Source organism: Schistocerca gregaria, chromosome 3 (assembly GCF_023897955.1).
Source record: "Schistocerca gregaria isolate iqSchGreg1 chromosome 3, iqSchGreg1.2, whole genome shotgun sequence".
Classification (NCBI taxonomy): domain Eukaryota; kingdom Metazoa; phylum Arthropoda; class Insecta; order Orthoptera; family Acrididae; genus Schistocerca; species Schistocerca gregaria.
In genome coordinates, this window is record NC_064922.1 from 414,725,944 (window position 1) to 414,752,979 (window position 27,036).

At 38.9% G+C, this 27,036-nt stretch overlaps 2 protein-coding genes across 4 annotated transcripts in view; one reads left to right on the forward strand and one right to left on the reverse strand.

Annotated features, from left to right (window-relative positions):
• Nucleotides 1–27,036, forward strand: part of LOC126355089 (cAMP-dependent protein kinase type I regulatory subunit) — a 267,006-nt gene that overhangs the window by 37,596 nt on the left and 202,374 nt on the right. Inside the window, exon 1 of one of the 3 annotated variants that reach the window (XM_050005282.1) lies at nucleotides 5,596–5,724. The exons of the other annotated variants lie outside the window; for them this stretch is intronic. Within the exon in view, the coding sequence (XP_049861239.1) occupies nucleotides 5,710–5,724 (15 nt within the window). The 5' untranslated portion in view covers nucleotides 5,596–5,709. Of the gene's footprint in view, nucleotides 1–5,595; nucleotides 5,725–27,036 lie in introns of those variants that run through there. 3 annotated transcript variants of the gene reach the window in all.
• On the reverse strand, nucleotides 17,045–22,110 carry LOC126355090 (uncharacterized). The gene is made up of 3 exons (XM_050005284.1): nucleotides 21,747–22,110; nucleotides 21,213–21,461; nucleotides 17,045–21,137 (listed from the first exon to the last, which is right to left on the reverse strand). Exons 1-3 carry the CDS (start codon nucleotides 21,892–21,894, stop codon nucleotides 20,788–20,790), a joined length of 747 nt encoding a protein of 248 aa, XP_049861241.1. The 5' UTR covers nucleotides 21,895–22,110; the 3' UTR covers nucleotides 17,045–20,787.

A 27,036-nucleotide genomic window follows, 5' to 3' on the forward strand; every position in this document is an offset into this window, starting at 1 on the left:
CTCCTGCTGGTCAGCAACAACATTCGTTGTGGATGCAAATAAGACATCTGCTGACAATGGAACGACATTGATCTGCTACTGCCCCCCTAAGAAATTCAGCATTGTCAAGGAGACTACTGCTGCATGGCGCCTTTCCTTCCTTTCCTCACCATGCTAAGCCGTAGTATTGTCTTGTGTAACGGGGCACCACACCATTGTAAAATTGTGCAGCCATACAGACAGTAGCTCATATCCTGATAGAATGCCCCCTCCTTCAGGCTCTTCATGGTCTTCCGAATTTTTTGCCTGTATTATTGGCGGACAATTCACGGGCGGTTTAACGCGTTCTCCGCTTTCTCCGAGAAAGTGGTTTGTAATGGGATGTAGAAGGTTTTAAGCTACCTTCGGTGTGGTTGGGGCGCCTTCCGCTGCAAGCAGTTATCAGCTCACTCTTATCCTTTTTTAACTATGTTTTAATTGGTTCTGGATACTGTTTGCGCCCTTTTCTGCCATTCCCTAGTTTCCTTGTTGAATGCAGTCGTGGTGAGTTCCACCTGCTGCCTTACCCGTTCTCATCTTGTTTTTATTATACAGGGTGATTCACGAAGATATGCAAATATTTTAATATGTTATGCCACGAGTAAAACTAAAGGAAAAAGTTTACATAAACAACTTCCCTAATACGAAGCCATCGCAAGCTGTGCGAGGTTAAAGTAAAGCACGATTTCCATTTATTTTGTTGTTATTGGTTTGGTGAATCTAATAAAACATGTCCCAGACGTGCATCTGCAGTAATTTTTCCAGAACATCCAGAGAATCAAAGATTATTATATAAGTTAATTTGTTTACTTTCCATTAAGAATGTAGAAACGTTTATGTCATTGTTGGCAATCGTTAGTGAGTTGTTTCCTAACCTTGAAACGGGTTAGTTTTCTGTATTGTTTAGTGAAAGAATGTAATAACTACAGTATGTACATTGCACAATTTCCTTAACACTGAGCTTTGTTTTTTTCGGTTTAACGTGAATACACGTGTACTATGGTATTAAAAAAAAGCAGATTATCTGACACATTCATACAGTTTCAGTAAACGTTATTATCATTATATATGTGAGGTGAAGATAATGAAGAATTGTATTGTTGTGCGCATATACGCTTTCACAAAAATGCCCTGCACCTGCATTAATAAATCGTATAACTTTTGATACATTTATGCAGATGTTGCTTGCGGTTCAAGAAGGCGACCATTGACTAAACAAACACATGCCTTGCACTTTGGGTCTCGAGTTGGAGACCAAGATAATTTATGGGCCCTGTACATGAGTTGTAGCTTTTCGGCCACAATGAATGCTTGGATGCAGGGTAAAAGTGTCTCCACGAAGTTTGGTGTGCGTTCTATTTGGCGTGAACCCACAAATGTTGCGTCGTATTGTTATTAACGTTCGATACCGAGACGACCCGTCTGTCATTCGCCCTGTGACTGATGGAAAGGATTGTCATTTCCTGTTCCCCCAGATGTACTACTATCAAGCAGTGTTAGCGATAGTGCTGAACCGTCACATACAACCGTTTAAAAGGTGCAATCATCCGCCATGACACTGACGCTACATTTACATCAACATCGATGTCTTGAGAACATATCACATATTGAGAACTCAGTGATCTGGTTAGGCATTTAGATCTTTCAAAACGTAAAGCCGAGCTGTTGGCCTTACGACTGCAGCAACGGAATCTCCTCCCTGACACACCAAACAACCTCTAGTGAATCTCAACAGAATTGTTCTCCCACCATTGCACCTTAAGTTGGGATTCATGACAGCAGGCTTTGCACAGAAATGAAGCAGCTTTTCAGTATTTATGTAAGAAGTTTCCACGACTCAGCACGACTCACAAAGGGAATTGGCCTACAGATATACCAACTGTTGGGGGACACACTTGTTCACTCCAACCCCCTCATCAGCTGCGTGCGTGGCGTAGTTTTCGTAATGTGACAATATTGTTATTGGGGAACAGGAGAGCCGATAATTACAGGGACCTCATTCATGCTATAAGGTCATTGCTGCAACATGACTCAGAAGATGCACTTCCTTTACTCCCATTTCAGTGTGTTCCCAGAGAACTGTAGAGCATTCAGTGATGACGGTGAACGATTGTACCATGACATTCCTCTCGTGGAACAGGGGTGCATAGGACGTTGACTACAGTTCGTTGGCTGATTTCCATTGGCTGCTGCAAAGAGATACTCCAGGCACCACTCACAAGAGGAAGGTAAAGAAACGGCTCGAATTAACTAGCTAAGTTCAGTTAATGTACACTGAAGCTCCAGGGATGGTATAGGCATGCCTATTTAAATGCAGGGATATGTAAGCAGGCAGAATACGCCGCTGCCGTCAGCAATGCCTATATAAGACAACAAGTGTCTGGCGCAGTTATTCGATCGGTTACTGCTGCTACAGTGGCAGTTTATCAAGATTTAAGTGAGGTTGAACATGGCGTTACAGTCGGCGCACGAGCGATGGGACACAGCATCTCCGAGGTAGCGATAAAGTGGGGATTTTCCCGGACGACCATTTCGCGAGTGTACCGTGAATATCAGGAGTCCGGTAAACATAAAGTCTCCGGAATCGCTGCGGCCGGAAAAAGATCCTGCAAGAACGGGACCAACGACGACTGAAGAGAATCGTGTAACGACAGAATTGCAAACCTTCCGCAAATTGCGACAGATTTCAATGCTGGGCCATCAACAAGTGTCAGGGTGCGAACCATTCAACGAAACATCATTGATATGGGCTTTCGGTGCCCAAGGGCCACTCGTGTACCCTTGATGACTGCAAGACACAAAGCTTTACGCCTCGCCTAAGCCCGTCAACACCGACGTTGGCTGTTGATGACAGGAAACATGTTGCCTGGTCGGACGAGTCTCATTTCAAATTGTGTCGAGCGGATGGACTTTTACGGGCATGGAGACAACCTTATGAATTCATGGATCAGCAGGGTACTGTTCAAGCTGGTGGAGGCTCTAATGATGTGGGGTGTGTGCTGTTGGAGTGATATGGGACCCTGATACGTCTAGATACGACTTTAACAGGTGAGACGTACATAAGCATTCTGTCTGATCACCTGCATACATACAGGGTGTTTCAAAAATGACCGGTATATTTGAAACGGCAATACAAACTAAACGAGCAGCGATAGAAATACACCATTTGTTGCAATATGCTTGGGACAACAGTACATTTTCAGGCAGACAAACTTTCGAAATTACAGTAGTTACAATTGTCAACAACAGATGGCGCTGCGGTCTGGGAAACTCTATAGTATGATATTTTCCACATATCTACCATGCGTAGCAATAATATGGCGTAGTCTCTGAATGAAATTACCCGAAACCTTTGACAACGTGTCTGCCGGAATGGCTTCACATGCAGATGAGATGTACTGCTTCAGCTGTTCAATTGTTTCTGGATTCTGGCGGTACACCTGGTGTTTCAAGTGTCCACACAGAAAGAAGTCACAGGGGTTTGTCTGGCGAATAGGGAGGCCAATCCACGCCGCCTCCTGTATGTTTCGGATAGCCCAAAGCAATCACACGATCATCGAAATATTCATTTAGGAAATTAAAGACGTCGGCCGTGCGATGTGGCCGGGCACCATCTTGCATAAACCACGAGGTGTTCGCAGTGTCGTCTAAGGCAGTTTGTACCGCCACAAATTCACGAAGAATGTCCAGATAGCGTGATGCAGTAATCGTTTCGGATCTGAAAAATGGGCCAATGATTCCTTTGGAAGAAATGGCGGTCCAGACCAGTACTTTTTGAGGATGCAAAGGACGATGGGACTGCAACATGGGGCTTTTCGGTTCCCCATACGCGCCAGTTCTGTTTATTGACGAAGCCGTCCAGTTAAAAATAAGCTTCGTCAGTAAACCAAATGCTGCCCACATGCATATCGCCGTCATCAATCCTGTGCACTATATCGTTAGCGAATGTCTCTCGTGCAGCAATGGTAGCGGCGCTGACGGGTTGCCGCGTTTGAATTTTGTATGGATAGAGGTGTAAACTCTGGCGCATGAGACGATACGTGGACGTTGGCGTCATTTGGACCGCAGCTGCAACACGGCGAACGGAAACACGAGGCCGCTGTTGGATCACCTGCTGCACTAGCTGCGCGGTTGCCCTCTGTGGTTGCCGTACGCGGTCGCCCTACCTTACCAGCACGTTCACCCGTCACGTTCCCAGTCCGTTGAAATTTTTCAAACAGATCCTTTATTGCATCGCTTTTCGGTCCTTTGGTTACATTAAACCTTGGTTGAAAACTTCGTCTTGTTGCAACAACACTGTGTTCTAGGCGGTGGAATTCCAACACCAGAAAAATCCTCTGTTCTAAGGAATAAACCATGTTGTCCACAGCACACTTGCACCTTGTGAACAGCACACGCTTACAGCAGAAAGACGACGTACAGAATGGCGCACCCACAGACTGCGTTGTCTTCTATATCTTTCACATCACTTACAGCGCCATCTGTTGTTGAAAATTGTAACTACTGTAATTTCGAAAGTTTGTCTGCCTGAAAATGTACTGTTGTCCCAAGCATATTGCAACAAACGGTGTATTTCTATCGCTGCTCGTTTAGTTTTTATTGCCGTTTCAAATATACCGGTCATTTTTGAAACACCCTGTACATGTCCATTGTGCATTCCGGCGGACTTAGGTAATTCCAGCAGGACAGTACGACACCCCACAGGTCCAGAATTGCTATAGCGTGGCTCCAGGAACACTCTTCCGCCTTTAACTACTTCCGCTGGCACCAAACTCCCTAGACATTAACATTATTGAGCTTATCTGGGATGCCTTGCAACGTGCTGTTCCGAAGAGATCTCCACCCCCTCGTACTCTTACTGATTTGTGGACAGCCCTGTAAGATTCGTGGTGTCACTTCCCTTCAGCACTACTTCAGACATCAGTCAGGTCCATACTACGTCGTGCTTCGGTACCTCTGCGTCCTCGCTGGGTTCCTACATGGTATTAGGCAGGTGTACAAGGTTCTTTGGCTCTTCAGTGTAAATATCATATTGATTACGGTAGGAACCTATGTAAAACTTGAAATCCCAACTTATTTGTAACCCTGACGCATGACAATTTTAATCGCGATATTCGCGTTCAGCGCATCGAAATGTATGAAGACCGTTACTTTGGTATCTTAAAAAAATCCACTGTGAACCGGTGTAATTAAATAAAATTTGGTGAATCCTGTAAGAGCTAACCCATTACATGACGAGGTAAATGTTAAGTAAAAGCAAAGAAGATTGCGGCTCATTATTTCTTAAAAGAAAACTGGCTATTTAATTTTCCAGAAAAGTAAAGATTATTTGCTATCTTGTTGTTTTGATATTTATTATCTTTGGTAACTGTCCGTTGAACGAGCGTTAATTGTTAATACAAATACCCCATTTTTGCCTTTAGCTATATAAATTTCGTAAACATTGACTTTTTAAACTAATCACAAGTGTTTGTCATTAACGCTGTAAATCTTTGTCTCGTTTCGCGTTCCGTAAAATTGGCTCTCAGAGATTTTGGTACCAAATGAAAGTGAAACGAACTGGAGCGGCGCGCATGCGGGGGCGGGCGATGCTTCTTTCGGCAGAGGGGGCAGCAGCGGCAGTGGCGGCGGCGTATTGAGCCCTGCCGGGCGGGCAGGGATCGCGTCGCTTGCCGGGTCAAGGCCGCAGGGATGATGCTCCAGCTGGTAAGTCGCGTGTCGCGCAAGCCGGCCAACTGCGCCGCTTTTCGTACAGTTGCAGGCACGCCCTGTAGTTTTACCAGTCCACGCCCTCTACTGCTGCCATTACTGCACCGCTCTCATCTTGAACGAAAAACGCACAGTAATGCAACACTAACGTGGCATATCAGCATTTTTGTTGGTCAGGTAGGATTATCAAGGCTTCCATAAGTGACGTAATGCCAAAGTGATCATACGTTACGTGGTGACCCTGCCACAATTAATTTTCCTTTTTTATTCAGGATTGTATATCCAGGCCCATAGAAAGTCAACAGTGATTAATTGTTTGTGTTTCATTGGCCCTATCATATTGTGCCTGCTTGAACACCAGTTTAGATCCACAAAGTAGCCTTAAATAAATCCCCCACCTCATTATATATACTGTCTACTTTATTACCTTGTTTTCCATCCACTCATAATAATAAATAAATTGTTTATTTGTCTGTGTCACAAATTCTGCATTTGCAGTATTTATTAAGATATAATTAATATTATACCATCTGGTAACACATGGAGCACACGGTTCAGATTAATGCTGCAACTGTAAACTGTAGCCATGCACATTTCATAACTTGGTTTCAAATATCAAGTATTTCTTCTCCTCACTCATACTTGTATAAAGATGAATGATACATAAAACCTCATTGCTTCTTGTCAAGAATGATAACTAGGAATGATATTTCAATATATATTGAGTTGAAACAAGACTGGAAATGGGACTGATAGCTTGGAATGGTGTGTTTTAAAGCAGGTGTTGATAATAGTAATACTAAACAACAACGATAATAATAATAATGATGATGATAATAATAATCTTTATAATTTCACATACAATGTTACATAATGTGAGAGCTACTGAAAACCAAGACACAATATTTGTAGTTTTCGTCTCCACTTGCCATAAATTTCCTGTTTGTCCTCATTGTTGCAATTACCAACCACCAGCATTCCTGAGCAGTGTGAGAGTTTTGAATCTTACAATTGAAACAGTTATTGGTATATCAGGCAAAGAGTATTGCACCCATGTTTACAGCAGATGTGCTTTTTAAGATTTATTTCAGATAAACATTTGCAACATCTTGTAAATATGTGCTGCAATGGTATTTGTCCCAAATTCCTGTCTTTTTCAAGGAATGTGCTACCAGGTGTGCTCTCCATGCAAGCCTCACAGACCAACCCATAGTTTTTAAACTGTCACTTACACTGAGGTGACAAAATTCGTGGGATACATCCTAATATCATTATGCTCCTCCTTTTGCCCGACGTAGTGCAGCAACTTGATGTGGCATAGACTCAAAAAGTTGCTGGAACTCTCCTGCAGAAATATTGAGCCATGCTGCCTTCATAGTTATCCATAATTGCAAAAGTGTTGTCGGTGCAAGATGGTGTGAACGAAGTGACCTCCCAGTTTTGTCCCATAAATGTTCATTGGTATTCATGTCAGGCGATCTTGGTGGCCAAATCATTCACTCAAATTGTCCAGAATGTTCTTCAAACTAATCGGTAACAATTGTGGCCCCTTAATATGACGTCATTGTTTGGAACACGAGGTCAGTGAATGGCTGCAAATGGTCTCCAAGTAGCCGAACATAACCATTTCCAGTCAATAATTGGTTCAGCTAGACAAGAGTACCCATTCCATTCCTTGTAAACACAGCTCATGGAGCCACCATCAGCTTGCACAGTGCCTTGTTGACAACTTAGGTCCATGACATTGTGGGGTCACACAACACTTGAACCCCAGCATCAGCTTTTACCAACTGCAATTGGAACTCATCTGACCAGGCCACAGTTTTCCAGTTGTCAAGGGTCCAACTGATATGGTCATGAGCCCAGGAAAGGTTCTACAGGCTATATCGTGCTTTTAGCAAAGACACTCGCTTCGGTCATCTGCTGCCATAGCCCATTAATGCCAAAATTCACAGACTGTCCTAATGGATATGTTCCCCTTACGTTTCACATTCATTTCTGTGATTATTTCACACACTTTTGCTTGACTTTCAGCACTCATAGCTCTAAGCAAATGGCAGTGTTCCCGGTCATTAAGTGAATGCCGTTGCCCAATGCATTGTACGTAGTGAGAGGTAATACCTGTAATTTGGTATTCTTGATCTACTCTTTATGCTCTGGATCTTACAATATTGAATTCCCTAACAATTTCCATAATGGAATTCCTCGTGCATCTAGCTCCAACTACCATTTAGCGTTCAAAGTCTATTAGTTGCTGCCCTGTGGCCATAATCAGGTTGGAAACTTTTTCACGTGAATCACATGAGTACAAATGACCGCTCCACCAGTGCACTGCTCTTTTGTACCACGTATATGCAATACTACCACCATCTGTATGTATGCATATCACTAACCCACTTTTGTCACCTAATTGTGTTTCCCTTGTGTCGCAACATGCAAACTTTTAAAGAGTAGGAAATGGTGGTACTTCATATAGTTTCTAGTGACAATCCCTTTATATTGTGCAATCTGCTGGCATTCTCCACTAGAAGTACAATGCTTCTGTGCCAATTTCTTCTTTATTGACATCTTTAGGAGTCATTATTGCAAGGGTTTCAGATGGCTGGTGTAGCTGAGGAGCATTGGTGCTGTTTCGGCTGTAGGACACATTGTATAGTTCAGTGGTGATGTACTCATCAGCTATTTCTCATCTAAGAATAATTACTATGTTTACTTTGGCTAATTCCAATATATTTTTAGCTTTATTGATCAGCACTATCACCTAAAAACTGATTTAATATTTCCAAGGATTTATGCTACTTACTGAAGCACTACTTTACAACTAAAAAAAATAATTTTGTGATTGATTTATTTATTTAGCATACGGCAGTGCACCCATTTTATGCTTCTTACAAATGTTTAATCAAAGATATGCATAGAAACACAGTAAAATATGCTATACGAGAAGTATATAACATACAGGTAATGGGCAATACAATTAAATACAAGCAGAGATTATGTATAAAGTCATTTGCAGTGTCTTGCCATCAGAAAATCACTGAACTTGCCATTGTATGCTCTTCTGTCACACTCTTGGACAATGTGTCAGATGGTCTGTCTGGCGGCTCTGTAGTCACAGTTGGGAGTTGGTGTTTTTCCTTATTTGTAAAGAGTATCTGCACATCTTCCTTGATTTGTGCATATTCTGTTAAGGGGTGACCATATTTTACGTGGTGATTGACAGACTGCAGTGACAAGTGGGCCAGTATTGCCAAAGTGCAGCCAGCCACACTTGAAAAAACCCAATCTATCTGCTATAAAACAAGCGACACAGTAAGCATGTGGCACTTGAGGAATAACTACAGTCGGCTGGTAGCTGGCCCCTGCCACCTGACGTGGTGAAATCTAAAAACATGAAATTATTTCAATCAAAATATACTAATACTTGTTTATTTTCAGGCCTAAATACATCTTTGATCTTCTTAGAAAAGGTTTAATGGGCACTCTACTTTCACTTATTTGCCATATGCAGTTTGTTGTAAACCTTATAAGAAAGGTGGCTGATAATGTAAAGATTTTCATTGCCAGATTGCTTGGCAAATCCCATATTAATTATGGAGGTTGTTTAACAGCAGTTACGTACATAATATTAACCAGAGAAAACATAGTTAATTACTGCACCCTTTATAGTAATCTCATTAATATTCTTATGTTCCATACTTATAAGCAACATGATTGTAATGTTCCAAAATTAAATAACGTGGTCCACCATGCAGAGTTGGAGAATTTACAACAGTTACGACACATGCTTTTGTGTAATATATGGTAGCAGTAAACGTATTGTCAGGCTCAGTATGTAACTGGGGTGTAAGTACTAGAGCTGTTTTCAGAAGAGCCAATTCCTTTGGAACTGAAAACGGGGAAAATACTGAAGCTTGGAAAGCTGTTGTTCCTGAGCCAATAAGAACATAAGATCCTGTAACTTACCACCCTGAGAACTTCTTTGCAGAACATATAAATATCACTGAAGATCAGAAAGCAACACCCATGGCACAATATCTTTTCGCACTTGCTGCAAAATATCTTTACAGAAAATTTTCCCTTTATTTTAACAAAGGATACATAGCAATTAAAGGCACTGGAAACATGATCATGTGTCAGTGAACTGCTTGTTTGCACCGTCAGGTGGCTTGCGGAGTATGGATGTAGATGTAGATGTCAGATAATTAATGAATTTCCCTAGGAATGATTCACTGTGTTACCAATAACTCCTAATGTACTAAATGTGATGCCATGTATTTTAAAAAAATGGAGTTTTTTCAGTCAAGGTGCAAACATTTTCCTTAAAATATTACACACCACTTTGGATGTAATTCACAAAATTTTAAGCATTTTAGTTAAGGCCGATTTCTGATATTATAAGCAAAAATCATTTCTTTCAAATTCCTCTATGGCACTTATATTTATTTACAAATGTTTTATGTGACTAGTCAAATTGAAAAACAATTTTTCAAAGTTTTTGTTCAAAAACTTCCATAGCATTCTGCCTTAGGTTTCCTGATAGCTCCTTCACACCTTATTTATGTGTCAGATATTGCTTTCCCGTTTCATAATTCCTTCATGTTTTTTCGATTTTTCTTTAAATACAAGTCTTCCCAAGATCACTAATTGTTGCAGTTGTCTTAGTAAATAAGCTAATCTTTTGTTTTCCATGGCCATTTATATCTAGTGAACCAAATTGTTGAAATTTCAGTGGTGATATATAGTAACAGCTGATAAAGCTGTCTTCAGGTCTTACAAAATATTGATCTCAACAGCTTCATCTGGCTGAGACAATGATGTCCATGGATTTTATTTTGCATTCAGTTTTAGATAAAGGTCGCCTCCAGACTTCTCATGCATTATAGACTTCTGCTGTAAACAATCATGTTGTTTATCACAAGTCCATCATTAACTACTTACATGAACTACTTAATGTTGCTGTTGTGGTCTTCAGTCAAAAGACTGGTTCAGCACAACTCCCTATGTCATTATATCCCGTTTAAGCTTCTTCATTTATGAATAACTACTGCAACCTACACCCTTCTGAATCTGCATACTGTTTTCACTCTTTGGTCTCCGTCTACAATTTTTCCCCTTCCCCCTCCCCTCCAATAATAAATTTGTGATCCCATGATGTCTCCGAATGTCATATCAACCGATTCCTTCTTTTAGTCAAGCTATGCCACATATTTCTTGCCTCCTCAATTCTATTCAGTAACCAATGAGATCATTGGTTACATGATCTACCCATCGAATTTTCAGCATTCTTCTCTAGTATCATATTTCAAAAGCTTGTATTCTCATCTTGACTGAGTTACTTCTCACCCACGTTCATTCCACACAAGGCTACACTTCAGTTGCTTCCAGAAAATACTTCCTGGTACTTAAATCTTTATTTGATATGAACAAATTACTAGTCCTCAGAAATGATTTTCTTGCAATTGCCAGTCTACATTTTGTATCTTCTCTACTTCAGCCATCAGCACTTATTTTGCTGCCCGAATATCAGAACTCATCTACTACTTCTAGTATTTTGATTTCTAATTGAACTCCTCAGCATCGTCCGGTTTAGTTACACATTTCATTACCATTGTTTTGCTTCTGTTGATTTTCATGTTAGATCCTTTTTCACAACATTGTCCATTCTGTTCAACTGCTCTTCCAAGTCCTTTGCTGCCCCAGACAGAATTACAATATCATCAGCAAACCTCAGAAGTTTTGATCTTCTCCCTGCAATTTAATTCCTTCTCCAAATTTTTCTTTGGTTTCCATTACTGTTTGCTCAATGTAGAGATTGAATAACACCATCAATGGCTTACAATCCTGTCTTATTTCCTTCTTAACTACTGTTCCCACTTCATGCCCCTCGACTCTTACAACTGCTGTCTGTATTTTACCCTGCTACCTGTAGCATTTCATAGGCTGTATTCCAATTGATATTATCAAAAGCTTTCGCCAAATCTACAAAAGGTATAAACTTAGGTTTCCTTTTCCTATTGTCTAATCGTCTAAGATAAGTTGTAGGATCAGTATTGCCTTGTGTGTTCCTACATTTCTCTGGAATCCAAAATGGCCTTTCCCAAGCTCTGCTTCTGCCAGTTTTTCCATTCACCTGTAAAGAATTTGTGTTAGTAGTTTACAACGATGATTTAAAATGGTAGGTCAGTAATGTTCACTTGTGTCAGCACCCTGCTTTATTTGGAATTGGAAATATTAAATTCTTCTTGAAGTCGGAGGATATTTTGCCTGTCTCTTACATCTTGCACACCACTTGGCATAGTTTTGTAATAGCTGGCTCTCCCAAGGGTATCAGTAGTTTTGAAGGAATATCATCTACTCCAAGGGCCTTAATTTGACTTAGGTCTTTCAGTGCTCTGTCAAATTATTCTCACTTTCCTTTCTTTGCTTTGTACTGGTTTTACCTATGAGCCCTTGATATTCATACAGTTTCTTTTGGTTTCTCCAAACATATCTTTCATTTTCTCCATAAGTAATATCTATCCTTTCCCAAGTTATATATGTTTCTATATCTTTACATTTGTCCTCTATACATTCCTGATTAGACATTTTGAACTTCCTGTCAGTCTCATTTTTAGACATTCGATTTTCCTTTCACATGATTCATTTTTATATTTTCTCTGTTCATCAGTTAAATTCAATATTCTTGTGTTAATCTAAGCATTTCTACTAGGCCTCGTATTTTTACCTATTTGATCCAATGCTGCTTTCACTATACATCTCTCAAAGCTATCAATGCATCTTCTACTCTATTCCATTCCCCTGTTTCATTCAGTTGTTGCCTAATCTCCCTCTGGTTCTTTCAACTTATGCAGAGTCCATCTCCTTAATTTCTTACATTTTTGCAGTTTCTTTAGTTTTAATCTACAGTTCATAACCAATAAATTATGTTCAGAATGCACATCTACCCCTGCAAATACCTTTCAGTTTAAAATCCAGTTCCAAAATCTCCCTCTTACCGTTATAAATAATCAATCTGAAATCTTGTGTCACAAGGTGTCTTCCACATGTGCAACCTTCTTTTATGACTCTGAAACCAAGTGTTATCAATGATTAAATTATGCTCTGTCCAAAATTTACCAGGCAGGGTCCTCTCTCATTCCTCTTCCCCCCCCCCCCCCCCCCCCTCCCCCAGTCCATATTTACCTATTACTTTTCCTTCTCTTCTGCTTCCCATTACTGAATTCCAGTCCACCATCACATTTAAATTTTCCTTTGCTTTAACTGTACAAATAATTTCTTTTATCTCATCATACACTTCTTCCACCTTTTCATCACCTGCAGAGCTAGTTTTCATTTGAGCTTGTAGTGCTGTGATGGGTATATCATGGCTGTGATAATGTGTTAACTATTTTGTTCATAGTAGCTTACCTGCATTTATGATACAGTAGAGTTGCATATCCTTGAGAAAAATAAATGCTGTAATATCCCCTTGCTTTCACCTGTCTGCATTACCAAGCACAGCTGGACAGTATTAGCTTATGCCACAAAGCCAGAGCAGTCAGTCATCTACACCATTTCCCCCTGCAACTACTAACAAGGGTACTACCTCTCTTCAGGAACCACAGATTTGTTTGACATCTCAACAGATGTTCGTTCATTTTGGTTGCACCTACAGTGTAGCTACCTGTATTGTCGAGACATGCTAGCCACTCGGCAACAGCCTATGGTACAGTAGGAAGGGGGGTTGATCACGGGCTGCTCATGTTAAGATTAATTTCGTCAGTAGGTCACTGCCTAAAAACTTTGTAACGTGTGGGAGGGAAAATATTTGTAATACATAAATGAAATAACTGGTACCAGTAGATGTGTGAAGAAATTAATGTAGCTTATTAGTTGTAGTCATATAAGGTAATTGTTGATTAATATTGTTTGTAAAAAAAATTATATACATGCAATATCCATACAAACCAGTTTATATGTCTTAATTTCCTGAACAGCCAAAACAAAAATATCCCTTCTGTCTAGTGTGCCATTGTTTTCCTTCACTGTGACAGCTGAAAATCGAGTGAGTTGCAGAGCAACTGCAACATACCTGCTTCGCTAATCAATAGCAGAAATGTAGTATATGTTTTCTAATGTTACCTACCCATCTTCAGTGAATCTAGGAAAGAACTTTGTTGGGACATCTATCATCCATCCTTTATCTGCTACATGTTTCTGCTACTTTTAATTTTTGTAAGTCGTAATTAAAATGCTCCACTCCGATCTGTCCTCTGGATCCGTTTGTATACTTTCTTGTATTTCCAGCAGTTCTCAACCTGCATCTCTCTTCACTGACCAACCTTGCGTTTTTAACAGTTTTAACAATAAAAGTTTATACCTACTACCACAAGTCAAAACTTATAATGGTTGCAAACTTCTGTTTCAGACACATTGGAAACTTAGTAGTTTTTTTTATAAACAGTTTTCAATACTATCAGTCATTATGTACACTGTTTATTTATTTCACAGTATTTCGACTCAGTGTCCTCTATATGGTAGTCCATAAATGGACTAGGACCACTTTTGTTTTCTTTATATGTCAACGATACTTCGTCGGTTTTGTCCTCCTGTAAACATCATTTCTATGCCGACGACCTCCAGCTCTACCTAAGCGTCAGACCTGAAGACGTAAACACTGCAATCGCTCTGATGAATGATGATCTGTCTTCAGTAGTGACATGGGCGAAAAACCTGGGGCTTAAATTAAATGCAAAAAAGACGCAAGTAATCTTAATAGCCCATCAGAAATTAATAAGTTCAGATTTCCGCGAACGGCTACCTCCTATTCTGCTCGAAGGTACTCCCAAACCATATCAGAAAACAGTGAAGAACTTGGGTGTAACTTTGGACGAGCATCTCAACTGGGCGGAGAATACAGTCGCAGTGTGCCGAAAGACGTCTTCTTGTCTCTATGCTCTCAAAAAGTTTCGGAACATATTCCCACAGGACTTGAAACGCCAGCTCGTGCAAGCACTCGTTCTACCGAACCTCCACTTTTGTGATGTGATTCAACAAGGCATGAGTAGTGAAAACAAAAGACGGCTAGAGCTAACCATGAATGCCTGTGTGCGTTACACCTGCAACATTCGCCGATATGATCATGTTAGTGCTTCATACTCCGAGCTAGGGTGGCTGCGGCCGGACAAACTGCGTGACTACCACACCCTATGTCTACTTCACCGACTCCTCGTCGCCCAAGCACCCCAGTACCTAGCTTCAGAGATTAAAAACCTGTCATGCCATCATAATCGAAACACGAGGTCACTCTTATCTGGTATCCTAACTGTGCCCGCTCACAAAACAAAAACTTTTGCAAACTCCTTCTCAGTTGCCGCTGTCCGCCTCTGGAACAAACTGCCCCTTACCTTGAGGAAAATTCAATCTACTGTTGCTTTTAAGAAGAAGTTGAAGCATTTCCTACTATCATCCGCATAAAATTCGCCACAAAATTAATGTGCAAGGCCAATCCTCTCATCTGTCAAATAGCAAAGCTAGCGTCTCCTATCTTGCTCCTGAGATGCCTTCCACTTCATCTATCTCTATTAGCCACGCAGTCTTCTTTTCCTTTATATTTTCCTTAATCATGTTTCATCATGTCTCTCTATTCTTCTCCTCCCTTCACCATGAGTCTCCCTCATACTCCCTGCTGCCAGCACTCCTATCTAAAATCTTTCTCTTCAATAATGTATTTTTCGAGGTGTACCTTTCTAATTGTTTATCTCACTTTTTGTATTAGATGTAGTTTAACATGCCTACTAAAACATATGACTGTAAAATAAGTAGAATGCCTGGTTAGATGTAAGAGAGGGCCTGATGGCCCTAATCTTGCCAGGTTAAATAAATAAATAAATGTGCTGAGAGTTCATTGCTAATTTGTGCAATGTTCTTTTCTGTGGATTTCTTGCACATTATTTTTTGTATGTCCTGGAATTAAAACAAATAGGTGAATCTCTGTTTTGAGAACTGGATAAGGGCTCCAATTTATCTTGCTCCACTGCTAATGTATCTTAGTCCTTCATCTTTAGCACTCAGGATACTGATCGCAGAACACTTGAATTCCAAGTTAACAATGTAATTATTTATTACTTTTGAAGTTAACAATATAGGAAAAGACAGATTGCTACATGTTGTAAAGACGACACATTAAATTGCAGATGGGCACAATTAAAATAAACTTATACAAAGCTTTCAGCCACAGCCTTCATCAGCAAAAGAGAAACACACACCAGTCATACATATAAGCAAGCACACATGAGCACTAACTCCGGCAGCTCAGGCCAGAAACAAATCATCTTGGATGAGAGGAAAGAAATATAAATAAAGTATTATTAATGGTTACCTTCACTTGACCACGAAAAGTTCATGTTTTGTACCTATGAAAACTTCCGAATTTGTGTTTACTTCAAATAATGTTGACATGTTTATAGCTGCACTGCCTTATTCAAATGGTACATTTCAATGTGTGTGATTGTATTGCTTAAATAAGTGAAGGTCATATTATAGTAATTTCCATACCAGATGAAATGAAATAAAGTGGCGATGTTTAATATAATATTTACATTTTTAGATAGACAATACATGATTCAGACATTAGACAAATTGCCATTTTACAGTAGTCCATCTCTTGTAATGCCTTTCTACATTTCTTCCCCAATGCATTTATAACTGAGAGCCATTACCAGGAGTCTTTCTCTATTCATGTTCCTTCCATTTCCTGCAGTTTCCTTTTATTTTTTCATTTATGTTGTATACCTCGAAATAATTTTTTATATCCCCATTTCCTTTTATTTGAGCTGCCTTGTACACCATTCCACTCTTTTTAGAAACCTCATTTCTTGAATGTTAATTCTATTTTCTTGTTGTCTGCTGTTGATAAACATATAATTGATGCGTTTGAGTGTTCTATATTATCTAGTAAACACAAAGAAAGTGCGATTATAGTAGCCCAATGTGGAGAAGTGACAGGAAGTGTGGTATGGAGAGGGGAGATAGAATAGGGATAAGGTGTGATGCAACATGATGGATGAGAGCAAGATACAGCATAAATAAATAATCATATGTTTTCCATTACTTCCTCCCTCTTCTTCAGTCTGTCACTACCTTGATTTATTGAATGCCTTTGGATGTAAATCAAACCACCATTGCCAGTTATAAAAAGAATGCAAAATTGATTTGCTGATAAAATCTGTCTTATAATTAGACTGTTATTGGCAAACATCTTCATTGCGTGCTAATAAATGAGTATATATGATGATGATGTGTGTTTCATATAGTCCAGCAATAAATACATAAAAGTAAATTCTATTGGGTATTTGAGGTGTACATACAAATGAAGGTAACTGTTAATAATGCTTATATTTGTTTTCTTCATTCATACAAGATTTTTTTTTTTCATAAAACTACACCATTCATATATGATTAAGTGATAAACTGATGCAGATGTAATGCTGAAAAACATAACTTTCCGTGAAAGTTGAGTTGCAACTCCCAAATGCATTGGTTTAAAACAGGAAAATAAAATACTGTGACTGAACACTGTATATTACAAACAAAAAGTGTCTTAATCTAAAAGTTAATTGTTATTTAAATTATTGCTGTGGTCTGATTCATGTGAGCTGCTTACAGGTGTTAATAAATAAGGATCGTGCAACTGCAGGGACTTTTCTCTGGCACACTCCCCGTGAGACATACATTTCCAACTTACTGTCCACACACTACATTTGTAGTGCCCCTGCCAATTATACTCATTAGTTGTGGTGGTCAATCTACCGATTCCCTTAAGACTAAGTCACAACATTGAGATGGTCTTGTACCTCCTGTCCTTTTCATACTGAATATCTAATGATCTTAATATACTGTTTCCTGGAATTTTATTATAATGGCTTCTACATTACGTGATTATCTCTGTTCACATGTTTGCACCAACTGATGTCAGTCCGAGTATCATTGGGTCAGGTAAAATATTGTTACTGCTGTTTGCTTTCATGTGATATGTGAGTAGGTGTGAGATTTATGAGGCATAGGTAGATAATTTGCACAAATTAAGGACCAGTTAACCATGATAGAAGACAGTAGCCAAATATTAATATGTTGACTGCTGCGCGCATGCATATCAATTGATGTTTCATAGCAGGCTAGGCTATGGCATCTGGCATGAGGCTCTACTTTGGCCACTGGCAGTCATCATGTTAAATATTTCTACACTTATTTCTGGTGATAATTTCTTTTAATAACTGCTCACAAAACTAAGACAATAGTGGAGTCGACCAGTATTTTTATTTATTTGAAGTAAATATCTCTTTGTTTCTTGTAGAGGAAACATATGAGAATCTGAAATTCAAAACCAGAGAAGAAAATTTATTTGAGGCAGATGGGCACACACACACACACACACACACACACACACACACACACACACACACACACACACAGAGGAGATCCCGGGTTCGAGTCTCGGTCGAAGAACACATTTTCAACTGCCCCCGTTGATATTTATTAACACCTGTATGCAGCTAATGGTCTGGATTTCACTGTAATTTCATTCTTAGATAGCTGCAAGAGCTTCATTCCTGTCATGTCTTGAACAAGTGGCGCTCTGCAGCTTGCAAATATTGGAAATGACAATTACGTAATGACTTTTTTTCTGTACTGCACTCAGAAACTTCTATGCATGTTTCTGCACAAGTGGTGGACTGCAAGAAAATTTTACAACAAAGAAAGCAGAACAATGCAGCACCCATCTCACACATTGAAAACATCATGAATAAATGGCATAAGACATGAACAGCGCATTTGAAAAAGAGGAATCATTTCCTAAAACATGACATGTACATAATACCCAAAAGAAATAAGCTGGTCAAAAAAATCTTTTGCCTGTGCCAAGAAACCAATCTATAAGATTCTGCTGATGAGTGGTACGCACCCAATACCAGCCTGTCAATAAATAAATAATCGCAAATGTGTAGCTTATGTATTTTTTCAATTTCAGATCGGTACATTTTGAGTGCTGGCCACAGTTTACTACACATATTTTCTATATCTCACTATGTACCTTCCACTGACCTAACAATGAAATTGATATGACATTTCATGTATTTTTAATGTTTGGTATTGTTTTATGGCATTCTTTCCAAAGTACTTCATGAGCAATTGCAAAATTAACTAAACATGGACAAGGCTTTTGTACCTGTAAATTATAAAAAACTGAATGACTTAATACAACAAATGCTTAGCACTGGCATTTATAAGAAGTTTCACATACATGTGAAGAGCTGATAAATAATATGAAAGAAATATCTAGTAGGAATTCATGGTGTCAGATATTTCTACAAATGGCTGACTTGATTTTTCAAGTGTGGAGGTTCTTGTTAGAGACCCAATAAAGTTCAGGTTTCACTGAAGCCAGAAAAAAATGCAACAGTTTTAATTCCATAGTATTTATTTACACAAATTTTATATACAAACAAAATAAATTCATCTGTGCTGAGGTATTATAATTTTGTTGATTCTAGTTGATGAATACTGAAAGAGCATTATGTTACCCTGTGCAAGTGTTATAAAAAGGAACACTTTTTTTCAACAACAGTATTTTCAGTCTGAATTGAGTAATAAAGCACACCTCATACCATGTTTAATAAAAAACGTCTATATACATATATGCTTACAAAATGTAACAACAAGGAATGTATTCTCTTACACAAAAATAGGCAACAGTTAAAGAATACTGCAGTTATAATCTTAGGATCTGTTTCATGTTACAACTTGATGAATTGCTGTTCTTAATTTAGAAAAATATAAATCCAATTGTTATTTTTATTTCCTTAAAAAAATATATTCATCTTTTGTAGCTGTGATTGTGACTAATCGGTACACAGAAAGTGTGGATAAAACACCTTCAGTCACAATTTTCCCATGTTTTGTATAAATTTACAGCGTGTTTCAGCACTTGTTCATCCTGACCTCAAAAGGTTAAAAAGGTTCTTCCAGTTTTTTTTTTTTAAATAAAGTTTTTGGCACTCGATCCACGAAATACAAGCCTATTGTCTAACTTTCTCATAACAGGAAAATGCATTTCACCTCACTCAAGACCAAATGTAGATGACGTGTTAGTTTGTGGGACCATCTTCCGGTGCAGAGTCAGAAATGCATAATGTAGTTTAATAATAATAAACGAAAAAATTGTGACTGTAGATATTTTTATTAAGACTTTCTGTGAATTTTTGTTTTGTATACGGACCACTACTGAATGAGAAATTGTCATTACCGTAGAATTTACTTAGATTCTCCAAGTAAATGGCTGCAGGTGACAAAATACAAATTATTGACATAACTCTACTGACTTCAGTCTGTGCATATCAGGCAGTTTATAACCACACTTTAAAAGCAACAAACTGCAATTTCTACAAGTCATAATAAACAGAAATTAAGTCTTATGCCTTAGTTCATAAAATACTGAATGTTTAAAAACCTTACATACAAAAATAAATAAATAAATAAAATTTGGCAGATATATCACTGCTGCTAATAATTGAGACAGTTTGAGATGGTTTCAGTTCTTGATGTATAAAACATTGGCAAGCCTTTTTATTTTAATCTGATGCTACAAAACTTGTTACACCTAACTATTTTATGAGAAACATGATTGTCCTACATAATTGAGCACTGTTAATGCCATGCATCTGATGCTATAGGTTTTCATTTTTAAAGAATGCAGCATCAATGTAAAATTAATAGAGAGCAGTGCATTCCTGTCATGTAACAAAACCAATGAGGATGCATACAATCAGGACATCTTTATCAATACATTTCTTTATATGGTGAGAAACAAATAGCATTTAAAAATCTACTCATACTATAGTTTTACGTACCTAATATTGCACAACAACCTGAGACCATAAGTATTTGTACATTCCTTGTAAATTGTGAGCTTTGAGGAAAATATTGACATAATAAAATATCAAAATATTTCCAAAAATATAAGCTGTTCTTTGAAAAGTGAAAAAAAATATGTTGGTGTCTGGTTCAGGCACAGAATATTTAAATCGCTGTGTTAATATACTCTGGCTTCCACAGCTGATTCATAAAAAAATTATCCACTAGGGCAATATCATGCTCTCTCTCCTTGAGTATTGTCACATCAATTTCTGTCGTGTTACGTGGGATAGTCATGTCTACAGGTTCGTCAGCAGACTGCAAAGGCAGCTTATTTGTAGTAAAGACATCATGGGGATGCCTTTTGTGTTGCACATGGGGAATTGCTTTTGTGCCCATAACTTCCACAATCAGCTTCTCACGCTGTAGTCTAACTCGTTTCTCAGTGATGACAAAAATATTCATAAACGCTTTTTGGCAGACTTCTATTAATCTCGCACCAGCTGGACTTGTTCCTGTAACCCAACAGACTTTGGTGGATACAGGCTTAAAAACAAAGTTTAAGATTTATTATTTGTGTGAGTACTTACCAGGCCCAATATGCATATCGGTCTTCGAAAGTAAAGGAACCCGATATTTGCAGCTTACTCTGCGTTTTGCTCTCTTCAATGGTTTATTGTCAGGTGATCGCTTTTGTACAGCCCGTGCTTTAATGTGAGCTCGTAGAAATTCGTTCTGTCTAATTTGGTCTCCAAGTTTGTAAAACTCCGAAAACAGTTTCATTCGGTCTTCAGTCGATATTTTTTCATTGCAGCGCTGAGGACAGCTGCAAAGCACATCTGTAAAATGTTAAAAGCAAGCACACGTATTGCAGATACGCCAGAATGAGAATTATTTGCTAAAGAATGAAAAATGTTGTGTAGAATTGGTAAAATCAAGAATTGCGCAAGGTCAACCGTAAATGTCAAATATGTAATCATGTTAAAATCTATTTTAACATCAACTCGTGTGCATTAAAAAGTGAAACATAATAGATTATAGTGAAGAATATAAAACTCGCAAATAAAACAATTAAATTGAGACTGAATACTCTATTTACGGCATTGTGTCAAATTAATTATTACCTGGCTGGATTTTAGCTGGCACAAGTCGACCAGATCGGGATACATATTCTTTACCGAAGTCACGTAGTTTCTTTTGTAGTTCGCGATCTTCTTCTGCAGTTAATTTAGATTCAGCACTGTTTTCCGCAAACATTCCGTCCGTCGCCATCTTTACATTTCCGCTATGACTGTGGGAGAAATGTCCAAAACAATGTCAGCGATATAGAAGTGTGAGCTATCTGACGGGCAATGCGAAAACTTGGAAAGCATCATACGCGATATGGGTAACGGCGTCGGAAGTAGTCTACGAAGTCGCTCAAAGATAGCGCTAGCGGTTCCGACCAACCGAGGAGGTTATTCTAACGCGTCCTTCACACAGTAGGTGGCTCTGGGTTTGCTGCGGTGCAGCAGGCAACTGTTGCTACTGGTCATTGTGATCAGTGGAAGCTTACTATTAAATGCATCTTGATACTACAAACATTTGGGCGATACAGATTTTGTCGTTGTCTTTCTTGTAATGTATTTTGTGAAGGAAAGATACTTTTTTGCCCGTATGATGGAACAGAAATACTGCGATAAAGAAAGGTCTATCGTACTACATGTGCACATTTGTTCAGCTCGCGAGTGATGGAGATGTACCAGTACGTCAGTTATCAGTAGTGGTTACAAAGAAAAAAACACCTAAATTAATAAAATCTTCTACATTACCCATCAGTGGAACCCTGTATTTTAGTACGATTTAACAGCACGCATTACGCAATATAGTATTAGCAGACGTAACAGTTAAATGATACCATACTTAGGACCCTCTTACGAATTGTGTCGTTTTCATAGAACACCTGTTGTTTATAATCAGCCAATAGATATTATAATGCTCATTCATTGCGCTCTTTGTTGACTGTAAAATGTTTCGTTGAGAGAAGTTTATGTTTTTATTGTGTGCCCATGAAAGGAATCGAGAATTACAAATTTGTTCTTACCTTACCTTTTGATTACGCTAAAATGAGAGGGATCGTATTTTCCTCCAGCTAGAGAATGAAGAGACTTTTTAACGACAGCCGTGCATTGTGATAACTGTAAGCCCGTTGTAATGTTTGTAGCGCTAGTCTTGTGGGTGATTTTCAGCTTCCTGTTATAACTATAGTAATCGTAAGATCTTTTATTACTGGTCTATCTTTCGTTAAATGGTCCATGTGGGTGTGGTCCGCAACACTACAGCCTTCCTTTTAAAAAATCTGAATATGTAGACTAATAACCGTTATCCGCTTAGAACTTTTAAGTCGGGTCGTCATTGCACATTCCGGAACAAATGGTCGAGGTCAAAATTCAGTAGCTCTTGAAGTAGCTGTAAAATTTCTTTTTTTTAATTGGTAAGAAGTTGTCTCCCAGAATTATTTTCTCAATTCACTAAGTGCTACAAAGATAAATTCGGTGCATCAAAATCGCCAATTCGTTTGTTTAAGAAACTCATGTTCAAGTTTTGATGATGCTTTAAGTTTCGGAAATCCACGTTTGAAAAATATAGAAACTGCGACAACTTACATTCAATGTAGATGAGTATGTTTCATGTTTCGGAAATGTAAACGGTTTTAACATGGTGAAATTAATCTTTTCTTTTCAATAAAGGGGTCTTCCCAGTAGAAGCAGTAAGTTTCCTGATTGAACATAACCGTATTCTTTTGTTCTCCTTTTTCCAGTGGTTTCGCAAGGGAGCTTTGGCATAGTAAGTGTTTACATTTACTCGAATGCAACACTCCAAGAATATAGAATTTGATCGTCGTACTTTCTCCTTTTTTTTTTTCTCGATCATTTCGTGTCGAGTTGGTAATAAATTTAGTTTCGAGAGCTACGTTGCAGATGTGGAAAACAAGAAAAGTAGGATTTCAAATAAAATGCTAAAATTTGTGAAAATGAGAAACCAAGCGCATAATGGCTCACGTGTTCCAATCAAGAGAATACCCGCTTATTAGTGGACGGTTTTCGTATCTAGGCAAAGGGAAACAGCTAGCTCATGAGGCGCCATTAGACGTAAACATCCGAAGGAGAGCAGTTGAAGCAATCAATTGCGATGGATGTGCTATAGAAGAAGTCTGTACTAGACACTATGGATTAGCAGTTGAAGCAATCAGTTGCGATAGATGTGCTGTAGAAGAAGGCTGTACTAGACAATATGGATTGCGTAAGTTCCCCAGTCGAATGTGGCTATCGTAGTTCATAGTGTGTCTTGGCTGCCGCCAAAAGTTTAAGGCTTTCCTTGCTGATGGTGACTGTCATTCTCGCAAGATAATTAAGATTTACTCTTCGCCTGCAGAGGTAGATTTGTTTTTCATTCATGAGATGTCGAAGTTTTCCACCGTTTCCTTCGTGGCGTCTTAGGATTAAAAAAAATAATAATAAAATAAAAACTGAGGGATCTGAGTCGGTTGGTTATTAATTCATTTTGTGTTATTTTAACAGATAGCATGTTGTCGGAGAAACTATTCTGTTGCGCTAGAATTGCAACTTCCTGCAGCGTCTTATCACGTCAGGGAATTGAGAATTACACGAGGTAGCTTGTGTTCGACGCCTAACGTAATGCAGGATCACCTATACAGAATTAAGATGATTCTGTCAACACTGGTTCAAATGGCTCCGATCACTATGAGACCTAACATTTGAGGTCATTAGTCTCAACACTGGTAATGCTTTAGAATGTTCTACGAAGAACTTGTCATATTTAGTGACACTAGAGTTCATTGGTCAAGGGGATTATAACATTTGATACGCACTGAAATGGATTACGGTATCACGTGTTTTAGATCATGATTTGATATTTATTTTACGGTGGAGTAATCTTTTTGACGCCGGTAATATTCTAGCCAGTGACATGCTCTGTACAGCTTCATTTTCCCTACCCACAACCTTTGTATTTTACCTTACTTGACAACCTGCACTTTGCGGCGCCAGGTAAATGTGGAGTCTCTTAATATTTTGTTGTTAGTTGTGCAACCTCTGATGATGATGATGATTGGAATATTACACTTTCGTAATTTTTTAATGCTGTAATTATCTCTCCCTCTCTCTCTCTCTCTCCCCCTCTCTCTCTCTCCCTCTCTCTCTCTCTCCCTCCCCCCCCTCCCCCTCCCTCCCTGTTCATACTAGATCTGAACCTGATACGCAGCGCAACCAGAAGACGGTAATAAAGTAAATGGTCCAGACGGTATTTGTTTATTTATTAGTTCTGTAGTTCTGAAATAGTCGTGACGCGAGATAGCAGGCTTAAAATAATATATTTCTTGACTCCTAATTTAGCGCTGTTGTACTTTAGCAAGTTGCCTTTGCAGAACAGGCTAATCTCAAACGAACGTACCTCGGGAACACGTTCTTGTAGCACAGTTAGATGCCAAAGACTGACATTGGGTTGCATTCCATCTCTTCACGTTAAAATATTTTTCTTATAAAGTCATGTACAGCATTTTGCTAAAAAGATGAATTTGTCCATCTTAATTTAACATCAAGTAATAATAGAACCACATTTTTACAGAGCATTCAGTATACTGAGAAGTTCGTAACACCCATCAGTACTGCTCGACTACTGTTTTCTTAAATTTGTTTTTCAGCATTAAAAGGATCGTCATTTACTGTGAACCTGTGAGAAAGCGCCCTAACGTTTAAGCCTGCCGAATTAAATGGTGCTTGAATTGCATTAGTTATATTCTGACATGGGTATTCAGAGCTTACCTTGAAACTTTTGAGATTATTGCTTATGTGTCAGAAATAGAGGAGGAAAAACGAAATTAGATCACATGCATCATGGAATCGATTCTATGACACGCAGCTACCGTATAATGTTAAGGTCCTTCAGATAAAGTTTTAAGTACTTAACGAAAATGTATCGTCCCCATAAGAACGTACGCAATATAAGCATAACATTAGAACTGATACGTACAGACTTTGAATACAAATTGGAAGGCGGGAGAACAAACTTTCAGTGCGTCACATCAAATAACATGCGATGAGAGATACGGACGTCGGCTTAGATCCGTGTTGAAATGATGTGGCGTCATAAAGCGCAAAAAGAAAACACAATCCCGACATTTATATTCCTTTTATATAATCATTGGAAGGTAATAAGGTGAGAGAAAGCTGTCAACTACGCGTAGCGTGCTCAGACAGTTACCCATCCAAGGACCGGTGCTCTACACCTACAGCAGTACACTGCGAGCCACCCGAAGGTGTGTGGCGGAGGGTATTTCTGATACCACTGTCTGATTTTCCCCTCCCACTTTCCCTGTTCCATTCGCGAATGCCACGTGGAAAGAATGAATGTCGTTAAACCTCTACTATTTTTTAGTTCTGATTTCTCGAATTTCGCGAGATGTGTGTGGAAAGTAGTAGTAATATGTTGTTTGACCCTTCCTTAAACGTACTCGAGAAATTTCAATAATAAACCACTCTCTGATGCGTAATGCTGTCGTGCCGACGAAACGATCCCGTCACGAAACCCAGTTTTATATGGATCTTTTCTCTCTGTTTTATAAAAGCTGTGTGGTAAGGGTCTCAGATTGATGAATAGTACAAAAAAAAGAGATTTGAGCCCGTGGGACATAACTTCTAAGGTCATCAGTCCCCTACAACTTAGAACTACTTAAACCTAACTAACCTAAGGACATCACCACACATCCATACCCAAGGCAGCATTCAAACCTGCGACCGTAGCGTTCACGCGGTTCCAGACTGTAACGCCTAGAACCGCTCGGCCACTTCGGTCGACGTACAGTATTAGAGGCTCGGTCGTATAAGTATCTTGTAAGACACTTCTTTAGTGGATGAATTACATTTCCTTAAGATTCTTTCTATGAATCCCACTCCACCAAATGCTTTTACTACTATTTATTTTATGTGGCCATTCCCCTTGAGGTCGTTCGGAATCGGTACACTCTTATTTTGCTGTGATTATTGTTTCCATCAATTTGTCATTAGTGGTGCAGTTGTACAGTAGTGGATTTCGTATCCTATGTATACGTAATGCCTGATGATCGGTGGCCTGGCGGGAACAGTTGTATTCAACGACGCAAGGCCGTTGGCTTTTGGAAATTTCTGTTATGTTGGAATATTACAGTTTCATTGTGAATTGGCAAAGGCAATGAATGTGATGTTCAGAGGAAAACCATAATTATTGTTAGGTGGCGTATTTTGCGTATATTGGCTATCTGAGTGGTTTCTATACGCCATTTTGATGTCATGACTCAAAGCAGACGCGTAGTATGAGTAGTCAACGTATACCGAGCGACGGAATCGTGTACATTCGTTCGCTGTCATCATATTCATT